Consider the following 20,708-nt stretch of genomic DNA (forward strand, 5'->3'; position numbering starts at 1 on the left):
GCAAGGGAGGCTTAAGGGCCGGAGTGAGGGCCAGCTCCAAGGAGAAGTGGCTTCGAGTCCATCACCAGGACAATTTCATGGAAATGAAAAGAATTCACCCGCCAACTTATGGATGGAAACAGCTTCCAGAGAAGTCTCCCAATGCTGAGGGAGGTCATTGGCCCTGAAAAGGCTGAGTTCTCCACCCAATTCCCTGCCCAGCCCACTCTCAGGGGTTTCTTCTCCGCAGATTTCATACACAGTCTGGCAGTGCCCACTCGACATGAAATACTAGCTCTTAACTTCCTAGTTTTATTAAAAATAGATGGGTAACTGCTAGACTTAGCGAGGCAACCACATGGTAAGGCATAAAAACACCAAATCATTGTGAGGTACACCTGAAACAGATACAACCAATTAAGATTATGTAGACCAACTATACTTAGATTAAAAAACAAAACAAAACAAAACAAAAACACACAATTAAAAATAAGCAATTTAAAAGAACAAAACACACATGCAGCCAGCTGCCTATTTAGTCCCCGTGGTGAAGGTGTCGGAAGGACACGTGCCCCTGTCCACAGTGCCCTCTGGAGCCCACAGCCCTCCCTGCGGAGCACTGGGTGGGGTTGGAAGGTGGGGCTTTCCTTGACTCCATTCTCATGCGGGAAGACACACTCAAGCTCCTGTGTTAGTGCAATTCTGTTTCTATCTTTTTAAAAACATATTTTTATTGATATCAATGATGAGAGAAAAATCATTGGTCAGCTGCCTCCTGCACGCCTCCCACTGGGGATCGAGCCGAAACCCAGACATGTGCCCTGACGGGGAATCAAACCAGTGACCTCCTGGTTCATAGGTAGATGCTCAACCACCAATCCATGTGGGCCGGGCGAGATGCCGTTTCTGCAGGGCAAATGGCCCTTCGTTCTCCGGGGCTGTTTAGGAGGAATGTGTGTCATTCCTAGGAAAAGACCCTCAGATGGGAGTCTGGTTTCCAGTCTGAGTCCTGAAAACTCAGGTGGCAGGTTCTTTCAGGCCCAAAGAGGACTGGGCCTGGGGGCCCATGAATGAAACTTGCCTGGGTCTCCTCTCCTGGCATTTATCTCATTTGTCTCCCCGCACTCCAATGCAAATTCAGAGGACAGTGTCCTTTGCCTACTCTGTTCTGCACCGGGGACAAAAGAGTTTCCTCCTTCCATCTGCCGCAGAACCAGAGACTCCTTCAGCCCGAGGTGTTGTGACAGCCTGTCTGAGCGAACGCTTTCTCTTTATCAGAAATCTAAGTGGGATGCCGCAAAGAGTCGTCGCCTATTGTGTGTGAACAGCTTAGAAATGAGGAGGTGGCGTGTCGGCTTCATTAGCAGATCCGCAGCGCGGGCCCGTCTTCCTCAGACGCCAGGCCCTGTTTTGATCGTTGGTTAACACGGGAGATCTGCGTCGACATGTCACATGATGACTCGCAGGGAATGGTGTCATGTTCCCTCGCAGGATCTTGAGGCATGTTTTCTCACTCAGATGCCTCACATTTTAGACTACTGCCTTCTCTCACCAGGTTCTTCGTTTGCTTCTTTTGCTCTGGAGTTCTCGGTCTTATTTATTTATTTTTATTGATTTCAGAGAGGAAGGAAGAGGGAGAGATAGAAACATCAATGAGGAGAGAGAATCATTGATTGGCTGCCTCCCGCTCTGCCCTCACAACCCGGGCATGTGCCCCTGACCCAAACCGAACCAGGGACCCTTCAATCTGCAGGCCAACCGGCGCTCCATCCACTGAGCCAAACTGCTAGGGCAGTTTTGGTTTTTTAATGTGTGTTCTAAATCACTGAAACCCTGACGTGGAAAGGGAATGGGAAAACTGGAGAATCCTGAGCATGATGACCTTGTAACTGAACTGAATTCTACTTGGCCTTGAGGTGGAGTGGGCACCAGGTGCTGCGGGTGGGTTTAACCTGCGAAAAGCTGAGAAGATAATCTTGCACGTGGCTGAGGGATACAGCACATCCTGGCCTCCTGCGAGTATCTGTGCAAAGAGGAAAAGTATATTAAATAAAGATTAGCGACCTCTCTGGGGCTCGCTTGCTAGAAGGACTGAGTCTGCGTCTCCACCAATTCGCTCGTCTGTTTGCCTGCTCCGTGCAGTTGATTCCAGTCTTCGCTCCGATGTCCTGTGTTTGCTTTCCCCAGTTAGTCATTTCCCTGTTTGGTTTGTTGGCTCAGTTTCCTATGGACTTAACATGAACTCTCTCCTCAAATCAATCTCACTGTGTCCCCTCCGTATCAACTGCCCTCCTGGGGCGGGGGGCCTGTGGCCCGCACACCAGGCTTCTCTTTCTTGATGTAAACACTCCGTTTGGTAGAATGCATCTTCCCGTGGATTTCTGAGAAAGAATTTGAGAGAAATGCACGTTTTTTTGAGTCTTCAAGTTAGCACATGTCTATATGCCATGCTTATTGGTGATGCTGGGATCATCAGTCTTTAGGCGTTTGCAGCTGTCACTCAGCTCGGAAGCGGGCTGTCCGGACTCCTGGCCTGTGGTGTACACCTTTGCTGGGCCCCTCTGCCTGCAGTCTGTTCTCCTGCTCCAGGGGTGGCTGAGGGGCCCCGGGCAAGTCTCCTTGGTGCTCTGTCACCTGGGGTTGCATTCTTCTGAGTCCTGGACTCTCTTCCTGGATAACTTAATCATTGACTCCATTTCTGTTTCTGAGATACATACTATTTAGAAGTGAGATTTCCTAAATTGCACTCTAGATTATGTTGTTTGTGTGCAGCTATGTATCTGTGTGTGTAATTTATTGTATTTCATATATTTAGATACATATACAGTATATATATTAATATCGGATATAGATCGATGACACAGAGAGAGAGGTGTTTCTCTTTCCTTTGTACATTTTATAGCTCTCTGCTCTGCCTTCTGGGTGATTTTCTTAACTGTATCTTCCAGACATTCTATTTAATTTTGCCTTTGCTATTTTTTTTTAAGTTCAGTGTTATTTTATTTTTCCACTGTCTCTTCATATAATTTCTTGCTCTTCTGTTTCTCAGAAAATATTGCTGATAGTTTTTCTTTTGTACTTTATTTTTCTTGCAGTCTCTGTTGTCCCACACTGCTTTCTTCTTTCTTTTTTCTGTGGTTTTATTTTAATCCCTATTTTTATGAAGGGATGCACAAAGATACTTTGTGAACCTTAGTTGTTTGCTCACGTGAATAGTTGGGGCGCTAACATCTCATGAAAAGTCTGATCGAGTGTGGGGTTTATTGACCTATTGGGCTTCACACTAAGATGTTGGGGCCAGGATAGTTCCTGGGGAAAATCTTAAGGACGCCGTCTTTAGGCCTTTATTCTTAGGCTTATCAGATCCACGGCCCCAGTTTCCTTCTGGAGAGCGAAGGACCAGCAGCCAGCACCCTCAGGGCTGAGGGAGGTTCCAGACATGAATCTCTGCCTCTGACCCACGTAACCCTCACGTCCTCCCGCAGCTGCTTCAATGATCCGTGCCAGCTGTCCCTAACTCCCCACTAATACGTGGCCTAGATTTTCCCAGCCCCACACACAATCTGTCCTTAGACATTAATGAGGGGGAAACTTCTGTCCCGACAGTTGAAGCAGCTTTATCACAACAACCTCACACCAGTGATCACCCATAAATGCTGCTAACATGTTTCTAGAATCAATAAAAATTAAAGAATGAAGGAACCGTGAGCATAACCAAGGTGTTGGCAGCATGTGGGACCTCCCTCAGGAGAAGAGAAAAGCACAGGTGGGGGAGCCCAAGCTCCCAGGGGTTTGCTCATCCACAATTCGGCTGGTTTCTAAGTTGTATGAATCAGAAATACAGCAACCAAATAGAAACAGAAAACACCTAAGCAGAAGTGTTGGTTGTCACACAGTGCAAGGAAGACAAAAATCGGGGCTCAGAACAAGCCAGCAGAATGATGCCTGCTGACTACTCAACGGTGAACTGAGGCACCTGAAAGGCTGCATCCTGGCAATAAAAATAGAACAAAACCGGCTGGGACCCACCATGACTGCCTATCAGACTCCACTAAAATCAGTGCCCGACTGGATTCAGCTCTTTTTTCAGCTGCCCCTTCAAAAAAGTCAATCTACTTGGAAAACGTAACAAAAGAAAGATGTTTACATTCCGACCCATGGGGCCTGGCTTTCAATAAAATGTTACCAGGAGTAGGTGGGGCAGGAATAAATGGTGGAACCAGAGAGAAATCCGACAGCAGCAACAGCTGATAGAAATATAGATGTTATCAGACAAGGGGTTCAAAACAATTGTGATGAATATGGTCAAAAAAACGATGAGATGATGAAGAATTTAAGAAAAGAAATGCACCCTGGCTAGTTCCGTTCAGTGGTTAGAGCGTTGGTCCATACTTCCAAGGTTCTCAGGTTCAATTCCTGGTCAAGGGCATGTACCTGGGTTGTAGGTTCTATGCTCAGCCTCCACCTGGGTGAGTGTGAAAGGAAACCAATCAATCACTCTCTCTCACATCAATGCTTCTCTCTCTCTTTCCCCTTCCTCCCTCCCTTCCACTCTCTGAAAATTAGTGGAAAATATCCTCAGGTGAGGATTGTGGGAAAAAGAAGAGGAGGAGGAGGAAAAGAAAGAGGAGGAGGAATAGAAGAGAAATGCCATCTATTACAAATCAATTTGAAGTTCCAGAACTGAAAAATACAAAAGGTGAAATTAAGAAAATAGAGTGACTTAATGCAAGGTTAGACACAGCAACAAGAGGATCACTAAACGGGAGGATTGTGAATAGATAATATCCAGACCACAACATGGAGCACGAATAGACCCTAAGGGGCGAGTGGGACGTGGTGATTGGATCTGACACAGGTGAAATGGCAGTTCCTCCAGGTGTGGAGATGTGGGAGAGAAAGCGAGGCATCAGCAATACTGGAAGCAATATTTGCCATAATTAAAAAAAAAACAAAACTGAAAATGACAGCAAGCATCCTACTCAGGAAATTGTATAAGCTCCACTGAGGATACATACATAAAGGGAAGTTTAAATAAGCACATAGTAATGAAACCAAAGGAAAGACAATTCATCCTGATACAAACATGCATTATTTTCAAAAGGACAACAATAAGTCTGAAAGTGGAAGTAGCAGCAGCAATAAAGGAGTCCAGGAGACAGTGGAATGGCCTTTTCAAAGAGCTGAAAAACAATACCAGTGAGAATTCTATTCCCAGCAAAAGTATCCTCCCATAGGAAGACACACATCAACCCTAAGAAAATGTCACTTTCAAATATACACCAAAATGCTAATGCTGTTCATAGGTTTAGAAGGAATATTATCCCAGAGTGAAATATGTAAATGGAAGAAGAAATTGAGAGTGATATGAAGGGTTAATATTCTTATAAGTAGGACAATTTGAGATCTGAAGAATTAGGAAGGGGACCAAATTTTAAAAGTATTTATTTCTGATTTTCACAAGTTAACTCATGAGAGAAAAGATTGGGGGATGTTGTCACCTGTCTGATGTGCTATTTATACACTCATTGCCTTTCTATTGGTATCTTAGCAACATTTCCTACAATGTCAGAGACAAATGAAGGCGGAACCACAGGTCTGAGCCGAGGGAGAAAGTTACGGTGATTTTTCTTCTGCATTTCTCCATCTTTTAAGGGGAGTTGATAACTTCAGAGACACCTGAGCCATCATTATTTTGAACAGTGACACTGAAAGATTGTCACTCACAAATGGAGGTTTCAACTGAGCTGAAGGTACAAAAGAAACAAACAAAAATAGCATGTCCTGCATGGCCAGGAAAGACCAATTGCACATTGGACTGGCATCCCCTGGCTTCTGAAAATATCGTTGGGGATCCTGATGTGTGTTAAAGTGTGTTTGGCCATTAGTATAGGCACAAGCTCTACCTATGTTTAAAGAAATAAGGCTAAACAATTCTGACAGAAGATTTGGAATAATTAGTTTGCATGTCTCCTGGGGTGCTCTGGACATATCAGACTCTATTAACGGTGAGGATCTGAGTAAACAGTAAAGCTGTTCATGGAAGGTGGCATCTATTTTATGAAACCTTCTCTTATTCTTCTTAAGAATAGGATTGTTAGATCAAGTAGCTTTTATATGGTTTTCATCTCACAGAAATAGACGGAAAATAGTAACTATTAACATTCTGTCACTTTATGAACTCTTCATGAGTATTGTCATTTGTATTTTGGATAATCTAAAAGTGATCAGTCCTCATCACTGTATTTATTTATTTATTTATTTGTTATTTATTTATTTATTTATTAATTTTAAAGAGGATGGGAGAGGGAGAGTTAGAAACATCGGTCAGAGAGAAACATCATCTATTGGCTGCCTCCTGCACGCCCCCTACTGGGGATTGAACCCACAAATTGGGCATGTGTCCTGACTAGGAATGGTTCCTGGTTGGATGCTCAACCACTGGGCCATCCTCATCACTTTAAAAGCTGAATGGGAAAGGTGTCCCTCTATTCTGAATAATAAATATTACTCCATTCCCCCTCCAATCATTTTTTTTCTGTCTTTCTTTTGTTGTTACTGAAAATTAACAAACACAGAAAAGTCGAGGAAATAGTATAAGGAATTTCCAGATACCCATCAGAAAGGTAGGCAGCCACCAATTTAGGTCCAAATTTGTAGCACCAAAGATTGTTTCCGCTGCTGAGAACCACTCCCACTCCTGTTCTCTGGGAGCTTGGCCTGGGCAGTGTATGGTGCACTGCGAATTCTGGCTGGAGTGGGCGTGGCCGTGGCCATGGAGCGAACCCTTGTAGACAGAAATGATCTGTCACTAGGATTCCCTAAATCAGAGAAATAGCAGGACCGGGAGCCTGGCTGGGACACGGAAGACTCCTCCTTTGATACTTTGGTCAGTGGAACAGGTATTGACATTGAGGCCAGTATTTCTAGAGGGAAGATTGGTAATGACCGGTGTATGATTCTAACGCTGCAAATCCGGATAACAAGGGACATTGCATCTTCAGTGAAAATGGAACATTATCATCACAATGGTGTCAGAAGTAGAATCTGTTCTGTTCACACTCAAAAGTGTAGACATCTGACTATACATCTCTCTAAAATACTGTTGTTAGGATCTCAGTGACATGGTTCGAGTCATTGTACATGGGAGCACCATAGACCACTGGGAGCTGGAGCCACTGTGTGACTGTAATGTTGTCACTGGGATTTCAGGGAAAAAATGGTGTGGTGCCTCCTCTGGGTACGGAATGCTGTCTTTAGAAGTCCACAGTGTTTGTTTTTTCTATAAGCTATCTATACTAATAAAAGGGTAATATGCTAATTAGACCAGGAGACCTTCCGGACGTCCTTCCCAACAAAGCTGGGGGCTTGGCCCATCTGCAAACTGGCCCAAAATGGCCCTTAGCCCCTCACCAGGCTGGCCATGCCTCCCAGTGGGGACCCTCACCCTGATGGGGGCATGGCCAGCCTGCGAACCACCCCAGCTCCTTGCCCAGGCTGGCACTACTCCCAGTGGGCAGACCGGCCAGCCTCCACCCATGCACTAGGCCTCTATCTTTACTAATAAAAGGGTAATATGCTAATTAGACTGGGAGACCTTCTGGGAGAACTTCTGGACATCCTTCTGGACAAAGCCATGGTGGCGGGGCTGAGGCAGAGGCAGTTAGGGGTGATCAGGCCAGGAGGGGAGGACAGCTGGGGGTGATCAGGCCGTTGCGGGGGGGGCAGTTGGGGCGAGCAGGCTGGCAGTGGGGGGCAGTTGGGAGCGATCAGGCTAGCAAGGGGGTCAGTTGGGGGCAAGAAGGCCGACAGGCAGAGTGGTTAGGGGTGATCAGGAAGGCAGGCAGTTGAGCAGTTAGGAGCCAGCGGTCCTGGATTGCAAGAGGGATGTCCAACTGCAATTTAAGCCCAATCCCTGAACCAGCAGTCGGACATCCCCTGAGGGGTCTCAGATTGGAGAGGGTGCAGGCTGGGCTGAGGGACACCCCACCCCCCTGCACGAATTTTGTGCACCAGGTCACTAGTTTTCATATAAACTATGAATAAAACTGTCTTTAGCCAGGCCAGTGCTGCTCACTGGTTGAGCATTGACCTATGAACCAGGAGGTCATCGTTCCATTCCTGGTCAGGGCACATGCCCAGGTTGTGACTTCATTCCCCAGTGTGGAGTGTGCAGGAGGTGGTCAATCAATGATTCTCTCTCATCACTGATGTTTCTCTCTCCCTCTCCCTTCCTCTCTGAAATCACTAAAAATATATTTTGAAAAACAAACAAAAAACTGTGTATTTAATTTTATTACAGGATTACTAAGTAAGCTAAACTGGTTAATGTGAGACATTAAAAAGGGGGTGGAATTTTTCATCTTGAAAAAAGCAGAAATCCGAGTTGTATGTGTAATATTTCAAACAATTGCAAAGCCACTCAGAGGATGTGTCTCATAGCCACGTGCCAGTACCTGATGAGCTGTTATGAGAGCAATGTTCTTTCTTCACAGAACGGACGATTATCACGGAGCCACCTTCCCCAATGGATGTCACCGTGGGCGAGAGCATCGTCCTGACCTGCCAGGTGTCCCACGACCCCTCCATGGAGGTCGCATTTGTTTGGTCTTTCAATGGACACATCATAGACTTAAAAAAGGATGCGGCTCATTTTGAAAGGATTGGAGGAGTAAGTTGCTGACAATTCTAAGTGCTTAATAAGTTGACTCAAGCCTTTTCCCTGAATTAACGTCTTTTGTTGTGACTCCCCTAGTATTTATTTGCGTGGTAATCACTGTCTCTTTATGAAGCTGCATCTGTGTGTGTTTTATTTTGTTTTATGTCTTTCATGGACTTGCTTGCATTCTAGAGACAATTATGACAAAAGACACAGTCACAGGGGTCATATGGGAAACGAGTGATACTAGTGTATCTCCCAATTTCATTGCGGCCCCATATTGGATGTTGATGCAGCTGTGAAATCTTAGGACCTGCTGGGCCTATTTATGTTTTTACCCCTTTTCCCTTTCTGCCTGCAGGGATCTGTGGGAGACTTGATGATAAGGAATATCCAGTTAAGTCACTCAGGGAGATATCTCTGCGCAGTGACAACAGCCCTAGAGAACTTGTCGGCTGTGGCTGAAATCATTGTCAGAGGTGCGTGACATACATGAGCACACTGTCTAGTCAGTGAGGAATGTTCATCTGTAAATGGCAAGTCCTTAATTAACCACATCATGATAAAGAAGTGAGATAAATAGGAAAGATTTTTAAAAATATATTTTTATTAACTTCAGAGAGGAAGGGAGAGTTGAGAGAAACATCAATGATGAGGGAATCATTGATCAGGTGCCTCCTGTACACCCCCTACTGGGGATTGAGCCCACAACTTGGGCACGTGCCTGACAGGGAATGGAACCGTGACCTCCAGGTTCCTAGGTCGACGCTCAACCACTGAGCCACACCAACTGGGTGGAAGTATACATTTTTTTTTAATTTTCTAAATCCCAAGACCTCAGGGTCTGGGTGGTATGACAATGGATGTTGCATTGAGTAGGTTTTGCCTGTTCCTAAGGAACAGTCAGACTTGCCCGCACCGTCAGCCCCTTGGATTCGGCAGGTCCTCTATCTATACTACACTGTCTCATAGAGCGGGGTCCAAGCCTGAGTTCCCAACTTCTCCCCAAGAGCTGCATTCACTTGAGGGAGCTTCTGAGAGGAGCAGCCCCAAGAGGCTCTCACCATTTGAGATCAGCTTCTTATCGGATGATATTCCCCCACCCCATGGCTGGCATTTCCTAATCTTCAAAGGAAGCATTTCAAGCTAATCTCTCACTGTGTAAGCTGAATTAATAGGGCTTTATCTAATGTGCTAAAATATATTAGGTTCCATCTTTTATTTTGTAAGTATAACAGAAAAAAAGAAACGATTCCTTATCCCAAATAGACTCATTTCATCATTTCCAATAAGGTGACCATAAAATCTGTGCTTGAAGGCCCCCCAGGTCCCCCTGAGGAGGTGAGGGTAGAACACATTTCCAGCACCACATCCCAGCTCAGCTGGCAGCCTGGCTCGGACAATAACAGCCCCATCCAGATATTCACCGTCCAGGCACGGACGCCGTTTTCTGTGGGGTGGCAGGCTGTCTCCACGGGTAAGTGCCTTGCGTGTTTTGGATAATTCGGCAAAACCAATGGTGTGTTGTTTGATGGATTGATGGACTGTTTTTACCCAGTGTCCCCTTTGTTTTAGTTCCAGAGATTCTCAACGGTCAGACGTACAATGCGACCGTGGTGGGCCTGATTCCCTGGGTGGAGTATGAGTTTCGTGTCCTTGCTGGGAACAGCATAGGGATTGGAGAGCCAAGCAAAGCATCCGAATTGCTGAGAACCAAAGCATCCGGTAAGAAATCAATGGCTTCTCAAACCCTGGGAGACCCTGGAGGGCACAGTTCTTACAGAAAACACAGCACACCACGCAGCATCCCTGCCCCAACCAGAGGCAGAGAACCAGCCTCACGCCCCCATGGTCATGGGCACAAAGCACATGCATTTTCTCCCAAGGGCGCGTGTGCCCAGTAGGAGATGGCGATGTTGTGGCAGACAGGTCAGAAGAGAGTCTTTCTGAAGCTGCCCTCTCGTCTCCGAGACTTTCAGAACCAACAGAGAATCTGCAGAATCGTAGATGCAGATGGGTTTCTGCCTGTCTCATGAGAAGCTTGTCCAGCCAAGTTATGCATCTTCACAGATTTGGGGTGCTTCTGTCATCATTTCAGGAAAAAGGACTTTTAAAACATTTCTGCATGTAAAAGTCAAACTCCATTTTGATTACATACCAGAATACTCACACACTCACCACTGTTATCAGTGGCATTTTGGGGGCGAGAAGTTCGAGGCAGCCTCGGTCTGTTCTGTACCCAGCGACTTGTGATTCAAACACAGGGTCATAAAATAGGAATTCATTTAATTATCTAGCATTTAAGAATTTATTTTTAAGTGTTCAAACATCCTGATGTCAACCAAACAGAAAAACGACTTTCGTGTGTTTATGAAGAAGAAAGGGGACTAATTAATATCTGGCTGGGAAACGTGTTCCCGGCACAGCTGCATAATCAGGCAGTAAATCACCGTGTCACTCTCTCCATCCGAATGGAACATCGTCTTGCCAATTAGCGGATGATGCATAATAATGTCAGATACATGATGTTACTCGCCTGTTAATTAATCCTGGAGCTGGGGTGCTCATGTCTCCGACACCAGACTGTCCCCTCCGAAGCTTGGGTCTGAGTAAACATCATTTGTGTTCATTAAGGATGCTGGGCTCCCTCCCAGCTGCCACGGGAGTGCCTGAGAGGTGAGACCCTTGCACCAACCCTCCGGAGGTAGACGCACATCCCTAACCATGGCCATGTTTCTCTCCTTGCTTTCAGTCCCCATTGTGGCTCCAACCAACATCCAGGGAGGAGGAGGAAGCCGGTCTGAACTGGTCGTTACCTGGGAGGTAATTTTCTGTCCAGCTGAGTTATTTGGAAGGAAAACGATGTACCTGGCCAGGAACAACAGGGAAAAACAAGCTGGGCCCATAAAAACCCTGGGCAGGAAAGACTCCTGATGTAGCGAGGGGCTGGAGACACCTCATTCCTACTACAGGGAGAGGGTGTGACTTAGCGAGCACAGTTTTCTTTCAAATGCAAGGAAAGCGCCCTCGGTGCACGTGGAAGGGCTGGCAGTGTGCTCATTAGCATCTGATGCTGGACGTGGCTATTCACCGTCTGAGTTAGACTCAGACAGCAGCGGTTTCCTCTCCTTGCTTTCAACCCTCCAGCCTGTCCCTCCCACACACAGATGGAAGCTTAGCAGGCGGAGTAGCCTGTATGCCATTCTTCTTAAGTATGAATGTATAGGCCCCTTTTGCACTGATTAAAATGCACTCTGGCTTTTTAAAAAATAGATATTTATTGATATCGAGGGAGAGGGAGATAGAAGCATCAATGATGAGAAAGACCCATTGATCTGCTGCCTCCTACACGCTCCACAATGGGGATCGAGTCTGCAACCCTGGCATGTTGCCCTGACCAGGAATTGAACCGTTGAACCGTGACTTCCTGGTTCATAGGTCGATGCTCAACCACTGAACCATGCCAGCCCAGCAGTGTCCTTTCTCTTTAAATGCAAGATTCCACAAACCAAGGCATACAGGCCGGATCTGCTTGCTCCCTGTTTTCATAAATGAATTCCCACCACCGTACCCATTCTTGTAGTGTTACATATGACTGCTTTCACTCTGCTAGGAGAGACCATATGGCCCCTGATGCTTAAAATATTTACTACTTGGCCCTTTACAGAAAAAGTTTGTGGTGAAAATTAAAGTCATTTCCTGTGTGTGTTTTTCTTGGGATATCGGATATGCAGAATCTTGCAGGAGCTCCATTCATGGATTCACGAGCACAGTTCCCCACTTATATTCATCCTAGCATCACCGAGCCCAACCCTGCTGGTGCCAGGCCTCTAAGGAATGTGTGCATTTAGGAGGAGACACGTGTGTTAGTCTGAGCGTCAGAAGGCAGGCACGGAGTGACTCTTTCAGTTCCATGAACACCAACTTAGTTTAAACAGCGGGGGTACAAACATCCTGATGTTGTGAATTGTCAAAAGGTCTGGGTGCTCGGGCAAGGGTGGAACCTCATGTTAGGTCTGAGCTGTGGGCTGAAAAAGAACTTGGGGAGAGAGAGACCTTGTCAGGTCTAACTCACTGCTGCTGTGGGGGAAGTCATACCCTCTGGTTTTTCAAATTCACTCTGAATTCAGTGAGAATCCTCCATTGTGTTCCTGATGACAGCTTGGCTGGTACCCCAGATTGCTGCTCGTGAACTAACATCGAGGTACAATCCCCTGAAATAAACACCCTCCTGTCTCCTCCAGAGACAAATAATGTGGGCTTTGTGTTTTTTGCTTTGCTTCCAATAACCTAGACATGCTATCTAATTTGGGGGATGTGGTAACTACTAATTCCTTTTTAAACAATATCTTTATTCATGTCTTACCCTAATTTATACTTCCTAATACATCCAGGTTTGAGCTGCCAGTGGGGAATATCTCATATAAAACATGACTATAAGCCTAGCTGGAGTGGCTCAGTGGTTGAGCACTGACCTATGAACCAGGAGGTCACGGTTCGATTCCCGGTCAGGGCACAGCCTGGGTTGCAGGCTCAATCCCCACTGTGGGGGCGTGCAGGAGGCAGCCGATCAATGATTCTCTCTCATCAGTGATGTTTCTCTCTCTCCCTCTCCCTTCCTCTCTGAAGTCAATAAAAAGAAATATAGGCATGTAGCCAGCAGTGTGGCTCCATTGGCTGAGCCTTGTCCCATGAGCATGAGCATCTTTCATTGGAACCGTTTTCCCAACTGGCATTCCAAATTGAAGTAGTCTGATTTTTCACTGCTCCATGAACCAGGGTGAATATCTGTGTTTGGTAAACACGATAAGAGCTCCATAAACTAACTGCAAACACTCAGTGGTGGTCACTTCTGCCCAAGCCCATCCCGGAGGAACTGCAGAGTGGCGGAGAGTTTGGCTACCTGGTCATGCTGCGGCCCGTGGGCTCGGCCATCTGGACCAAGGAGAGAGTCCCGTCCGTGGAGGCATCGAGATTCGTGTACAGAAACGAAAGCATCACCCCGCTCTCTCCCTTCGAGGTCAAAGTGGGCGTGTACAACAGCGAGGGGGAAGGGGCCTCGCTGAGCACCGTGTCCATCGTCTACTCCGGGGAGGACGGTAAGTGGTGCCCGGCACTGGGTGGTCCTCTGAGGCTCCAGGGATATTTATTTTTGATATGTTTTTATTGATTTTTAGAGAGGGAGGGAGGGAGAGAGAAACATCCATGATGTTGAACCTGGAATTGAACCATGACCTCCTGGTTCACAGGTCGATGCTCAACCAGTGAGCCACGCAGGCCAGGCCCTGGGTGTATTTTGCATCCTTGTTCCAATGAACCCCTCGACTAACAATGCTGTGTCTTCCTCCGACGGCAGAGCCTCAGCTGGCCCCTCGGGGAACCTCTGCCCAGAGTTTCTCTGCTTCTGAAATGGAGGTTTCATGGACGGCCATTGCCTGGAACAGAATCACGGGCCGCGTGCTGGGCTACGAGGTGAGCCACTGATGTCCCCTCTCCTCTTCACACTCCAGGCTCCCAGGGCCAGTTTGCTGCTCCATAACAGCAGTGGGTGTCCAAAGCGTTAGGGGGTGGTGGTGTCCGGGGCCATGATCTCTCCATCAGGCACATCAGCCAAGGGTGGCACTTAAAAGGTGATCCGAGGTGACCTCATTTGATTATTCCCACTGCAATCCTGTGGGTTTCCAGGGAGAGGGAACCTCTAAACCCCCTCCCCATCTTAAACCTTAGAAGAATTTCAAGGGGACACGTGCTCTGAGCCAAGAGCCAGAACACGGTTTGAAAAGAAGGTCATCTTGGCCGGCAGGCATGGCTCAGTGGTTGAGTGTCTTACCTATAAACCAGGAGGTCATGGTTCGATTCCCGATTGGGGCACATGCCTGGATTACGGGCTCGATCCCCAGTGTGGGGCATGCAGGAGGCAGCCGATCCATGATTCCCATCATGGATCTATCTCTCTTTCTCCCTCTCCCTTCCTCTCTGAAATCAATAAAAATATGAAGAAAGAAAGGTCATCTTGGTGAAGATAGTGAAGTGAGAAGAAAAATCCTAGATTCTCCTCATTTATAGACATCATTTATGTAGAGTGAGGCAAATCACTTCTTTTGTGTAAACCTTCATTTCTACAGAGAAATAAGGCTTATTCCTGGGTGACACAGGTTATTTTGGAGTGAGAATAAAAGTGTAATTCTAAACCTCTTCACCGTGCCTCGCAGTCGTCTTTGCTTTTTCTTTTCACACGAAGCCTCTGGTCCAAACATAAGGGCGTACTCCCGGGGCAGGTGGCTTGCCCCTCCAGGCCTGGAGTGCCTCACCTCCACCTCAGCGCCCAGCCCCGTTCCCCTCCCTGAGCTCAGTCTAGTCTCCCTTCTCTGGGATCCTCTCATCGTGCCTCACATGGTCTTTCTTCTCATCCTCAGAGCACTGATTCCTGTACCACTTCCTGAAAACAGCCCTCGGCTCTCTTTTCACACACGCAGGGTGTTCCCCCAAAATGTCTACCCACTTTGAATAATCGTAGAGGCAGTGTGTGTACTTCAACTGCATTTTCACACTTCCAGTGCCTTTTGAGGATGAATTTCCTTTGTTCAAAGCTTAGTCTGGCTGAAAAGGAAGAAACATCAATTGAGCTACCAGCTGTTCAAGTGTGCACATGTGTTCTGGGGGACAGCCTCTATATTCTAACCTCTTAACTAGATGGTAAGGGGCCTGAAGGCAGGTCCCACACCTGATTCTCTCTTGTCTTTTTCAATGTGCCTGAAGCTGTGCTAACGCATAGGAAAGGCTCAGTATAAGCTGAATTATTAATTAACCTGTTATTCAAAGAACTCCAGAGGAAATGTGAACAGCAAAGCATCATACCAGAAGTCTCTGATCCACGGTATGAATCCTGTTTGGGTCTGACTTATATATCCTTTATTCAAGCTGATAACCCTTATTTATTTTTTTTAAAGAGTATAGAAGTTTTTTAAAAATACATATTTTTATTGATTTTAGAGAGGGAGGGAGAGAGAAAGAAAGATAGAAACATCAATGATGAGAGAGAATCATTGATTGACTACTTCCTGCCTGCCCCCTACTGGGGATCAAGCCTGCAACCCCGGCATGTGCCCTGACTGGGAATTGAACTGTGACCTTCTTGTTCATTGGTTGATGCTCAACCACTGAACCTAATGGCCAGTCCAAGTTGATCATCTTTAAATATCTCATGAAATATTTTATTTTGGCAATCTAAAAACACAAACAAAACAAAAACCCCACAAGTTCTCTATTTTCCATTGTGAATTTGTATTTTTTATTTGTTCCCTATAAAGAGTAGACTGTATTTTGCTGTTATTGTATAACCCATTTAATGAGAGTTATCCTGCCATTTATGCTCTGGTCTGCTGCCTGCTGGTTGCAGGGAAACCATGACCCCTCCCTCTGTTTCCATGACCAGGTCTTATACTGGACGGATGACTCCAGGGAACCCATGATCGGTAAGGTCAGAGTCCATGGAAACGTCACAACAAAGACCATCATGGGGCTAAAGGCCAACACCATCTACTTTGCCTCCGTCAGAGCTTACAACACGGGTGGGACGGGGCCCTCAAGCCCCCCAGTCAACGTCACGACCAAGAAGTCCCGTAAGTATACCTCACCCTCCAGGCAGCAGCAACAGCCATGAACAAAACTGCGTGCCTTCATTTAGCCTTCCCTCCTCTCCTCCCCCTCATCCTTCACTGATTGCTTTGTTTGGCTGATTGGTGATTGGCTTGTCTGTTAAATCTGGATAATTGTTGAAACTTTCTGGTAACAATCAAAATAAACCATTTTGATATTTTTGGAATTCCAAAGAGGAACTACTCTAAGTATATACATCAGGGGTGGGGAACCTTTTTTCTACCAAGGGCCATTTGCATATTTATAACATTATTTGTGGGCTATACAAAATTGTCAACTTAAAACTTATCGTCTGCTACATTTGGTCAAACATTTCATTAACTTACCCCTAATGCCTTGGCAGGGCCAGACCACATGATTTCACGGGCCTTATATGGCCCGCGGGCTAGAAGTTCCCCATCCCTGATGTAGATGAAATGCAGCTGTGCAGTGCTGAAGGACATGGACTGCGACGCTCCCCCCGCCCCCTCCCCCCCCCCCCCCCCCCCCCCCGCCCAGCCTGAGCCTAGTACCGGACCTCCCATCCGGGAATGTTAAGTGTTTATATAATCTTTCAGTTTCAACACCCTACCGTGCACAATGTGGACAGAGTGGAACTGTTCCCTCTTAGGGTTTTGTGCAGGAGTGAGAGGGAGAAGAAATAGGACGTGTCCAGGACATACTTTCATTAGTGCCTCCTGTCATCTGTTCTTCAGTTGAGTCCTAGAGTGCTCCAGGGGACCCTGCACTGTCAGACCATCTAGGCCTTTCCTTCTAGGACATCTTATCCCTAGTTGACCTGGAAGCCCCTGAGATCCAAAAGTTAACTCCTCTGCTTCTTTATGTTTCCCTTAACCATCAGCCACTATCTGCCACAGAGGCAGGACCTACATATGAGTCTGGATTTGCACAAATATTTCATAACGTGAGGCACAGCAACAGCTAGGGAAAGGTCTGATCAGATATGACTTCGGGAGAATTGCAATATGTAATTTGCAATTCTCTTTTCATGACTGCATAATGTCTTATACTCCTTATCATTGATGAACATAAATTATTAGTTAACAGGATTTTTATGACACATTCTTTAGTCTCGGAGTTCTGATGAAAAAGAGTTACAAATTTCCTGAACTTAGAGTAACATAGTCATGGGCTCTGGGAGTCAGAGTCACGTGGCCATGAGCTCTGGGAAGCAGAATAATGTAGCCATGGGCTCTAGGACTCAGGATATGGACATGTTTGGGGACCCTCATTCTTCCCATGAAAGTTACAAAATATTGAGCACCTCTGTGTCCCAGACCCTGTGCCAATTTTCTACATCATCTCATTAAATTATTAAAATCAAACAAGGTGTTTGGTATTTCAGCTCCTACATCTGAGAAAACATGTGCTTGGGAAGGTGGTGTGGCGGCATCTGACCTGCCATGAACACAGGTTCTCTGAAAGTCTCGATCCCACAGACAAAGTGCTGGTTTGCAATCTTCACCTCTAACTATCCGAATAGTCTCTTTCCCTCCACTCTCCCCCATCTTCAGTCCAAACCTCAAACTGCCCTCACATCTTCCTTCCTAAAATGGAACCATACCCCCTTCTCATCCCAAAGTTTCATTGTCTCCTCTACTGTGGAGGACAAAGGTGAAGAGAAATACATACAAGATCATCCACGGTCCCTCTAGACTTCCTGTCCAGCCCCTTGCCCCTCAGCCCTGCAGCAGCAGGCGTGCTGATCTCGAGTTTCACATTCTGATGTCTGAATTCAAGGACTCTCTCATCCTAGTAACCCTGCCATGCCTCTGAACATCACATGTCTTCTCCTCTCACCAGCGGTCTCCCACAGTTTCCCCTTCAATACAGGTGCATTTTCCTTAGGGCCCACAGCGTTGGCTTATTGTGAGATTGTGCTGGAAAGAGCTGGAAAGGGGCTTCAGAGGGAAAGAAAGTTGGGAGATCTTGGCTCAGCCATGAACTAATTATTTGCTGAAAAGTCTGATACATTGATAGCTCAGAGCCCACCTTTTCATCTGAGGAACAGAGGTGACTGTGCTTCCCTGGAGTTTTCTCTGAGCACTGAAGGACATTATGTGCCCACCGCACCCTGGAGGGTGCCAGGCTGGGAGGCGCAGGGCATGGGAACATGGTGCTGTTTCTTTTTTGGAGGTGATTTTGCTTTCCTGACATTTCCTAAAGTAGGAAGGCATAGCTACTTTTACCTTTCCTTCTCTCTTTTTTTTAAAAAAAATATATTTTATTGATTTTTTTTTACAGAGAGGAAGGGAGAGGGATAGAGAGTTAGAAACATCAATGAGAGAGAAACATCGATCAGCTGCCTCCTGCACGCCCCCCACTGGAGATGAGCCTGCAACCAATGTACATGTCCTTGACCGGAATCGAACTTGGGACCCTTCAGTCCGCAGGCCAACGCTCTATCCGCTGAGCCAAACTGGTTAGGGCCCGACTATAAATTTTGACATACGAACATAAGTGCACATGTCTATAGAGTCAGTCTGCAGGCCGACGCTCTATCCACTGAGCCAAAGCAGTTAGGGCTCCTTCTCTGTATAAATGTGTTTCAGACATTTCCTTCAAGGGTCACAGAAGGACATCCAAGGTAAAAACGAGCAATGGCTTTAATGAGACACTGAAGACAGCTCTGATTCCAAGTGCTGGCCCTGCATCCAACTTTTCCATCAGAGTTACCTCTGAATAGTGGTGACAGCCCAAATCCTGAATTCTTCACACATCCATACAGTATACAGTCACTGTCTAGGTTCTCAATCAGATATGGGATTATCCATTGAACGTATGTCCATTCACATTTACCAAAACCTCTGCCCCTTCTGATTGGGCTAGCTAAAGAGAAGACACAGACTTGGGGTTGGGGGGGTAGGGGGACTAGGATTATTCTATCAATCATTCAAGAAAATAGTACCTCTCACGAGCCATGCACAGGGCTAGGTGCCTAATGGAGATGAAGACAGGTGAGTTCCCTGCTTCCAGCAATTTCTCTTTTACTGAGGAGTCAACTTAAGAAAAAAAGAAGGCCATGAAATAGCCATGAATTATGAGAAGCACCATGAAAAGTAAGAGGCTTAGGTGTACGTAGGGTGGAATGCTGCATGGGGAAGGCCATGTATTTTCATGCGGCAGGGAGCTGGTGAATAACGGGCCCAACACAGAGGGAACACACTAGCTTCTGTTTTCATTGCTGCTGGCAATGAGGACAGCTGGCTCTTTAAGCAAATATCAGTGATGTAATAGCCAGTGTGATAACCCAGTGAAAATGAGGTCTTTCCAAAAACCACTGAAGGGCACTGAAAATACATCATGATCCACACAGACATCACTTCAATGGAATTTAGATTTACAGCTAAAGAGAGAAAAAATACTTCTATCAACTCCCAGGGGGAAAGAAAAAGCAAAAAGCACTGCTCCCACCCCGAAAGAAGAGTGCAGATCCAGTAGCAGAAAACGTTTGCAAATGACCATTCCATCTGGCCCCTGACCTGGACTGACCATACTCTGAACTGGATTTTTCTGGTTGAAAATATGCACTCAACCCACATTTAGCCATAAAGGGAGCATTAAGCTTTTATTTCATCTTGCACTCATGTTCTCTCTCTCTTCCCCAGAAGTCAACCCCATGCTGTTACTTAGAACTGTAACATAAGAGGTTGTTTTTTGAATCGAGTTCACAGTGTGAACCCCAGTTGAATGTAAATGCCATCTACAGGAAAATTGATGGGCTGTGGAGGGCCAGCGCCACTTGCTCTGTCATTTGATTAACAGGAAATGACTTACTCTGAGGAAATTGCCTGCAAATATATGTATTTTTTTTTAAATTAGAGAAGTGGTTGTTTGTTGAGATTACTGTTGACCAACACATGTGAACATCCACAACAAGGCTTTCATGTTATCCACATGACCATGGTTGGTTTGTCAAGATAACAGACATTTCAGCTTCATCATAGATATCTGCAATTCAGTTTGATCAGTTATGTAAAACTCATAGAAGAGTAGAAACATCAGTGATGAGAGATAATCATTCATCAGCAGCCTCCTGCACACCCCCTACTGAGGATTGAGTCCACATCCTGGGCATGTGCTCTGACCAGGAATCGAACTGTGACCTCCTGTTTCATAGGTTGACTCTCAACCACTGAGCCACGCTGACTGGGCTGAGATGGACCTCTTTATCCGCCTTTCAGTAGCACAGGTAGAACTCGAGCAGGAGTACTATTATTAGGGGGAAGTCTTGAATGTATTCTAATTATATTTAAGAAGTAAATCATTTGCAAACTTTGAAATTGTATTATTAGGAACAAACCACTTTGAACTCAATTGAAAAACTGATTATGTCATAACACCACAGATAACTGCCTCTCTCAGCACAGAGAATGCACAGATACTGGGCTGTTTAAGATGTACCACTAAC

General features: G+C 46.0%; 1 protein-coding gene across 1 annotated transcript in view; it reads left to right on the forward strand.

Annotated features, from left to right (window-relative positions):
• The window catches only part of CNTN6 (contactin 6), a 158,615-nt gene that overhangs the window by 132,355 nt on the left and 5,552 nt on the right, over positions 1 to 20,708 (forward strand). The window contains exons 13-20 of the mRNA XM_081106269.1: positions 8,475 to 8,650; positions 9,000 to 9,117; positions 9,957 to 10,115; positions 10,214 to 10,363; positions 11,391 to 11,461; positions 13,500 to 13,737; positions 13,995 to 14,110; positions 16,074 to 16,260. Of these exons, the coding sequence (XP_080962395.1) occupies positions 8,475 to 8,650; positions 9,000 to 9,117; positions 9,957 to 10,115; positions 10,214 to 10,363; positions 11,391 to 11,461; positions 13,500 to 13,737; positions 13,995 to 14,110; positions 16,074 to 16,260 (1,215 nt within the window). The remainder of the gene's footprint in view (positions 1 to 8,474; positions 8,651 to 8,999; positions 9,118 to 9,956; positions 10,116 to 10,213; positions 10,364 to 11,390; positions 11,462 to 13,499; positions 13,738 to 13,994; positions 14,111 to 16,073; positions 16,261 to 20,708) is intronic.

This window comes from Myotis nattereri, assembly GCF_964212035.1.
Source record: "Myotis nattereri genome assembly, chromosome: 14".
Lineage (NCBI taxonomy): Eukaryota > Metazoa > Chordata > Mammalia > Chiroptera > Vespertilionidae > Myotis > Myotis nattereri.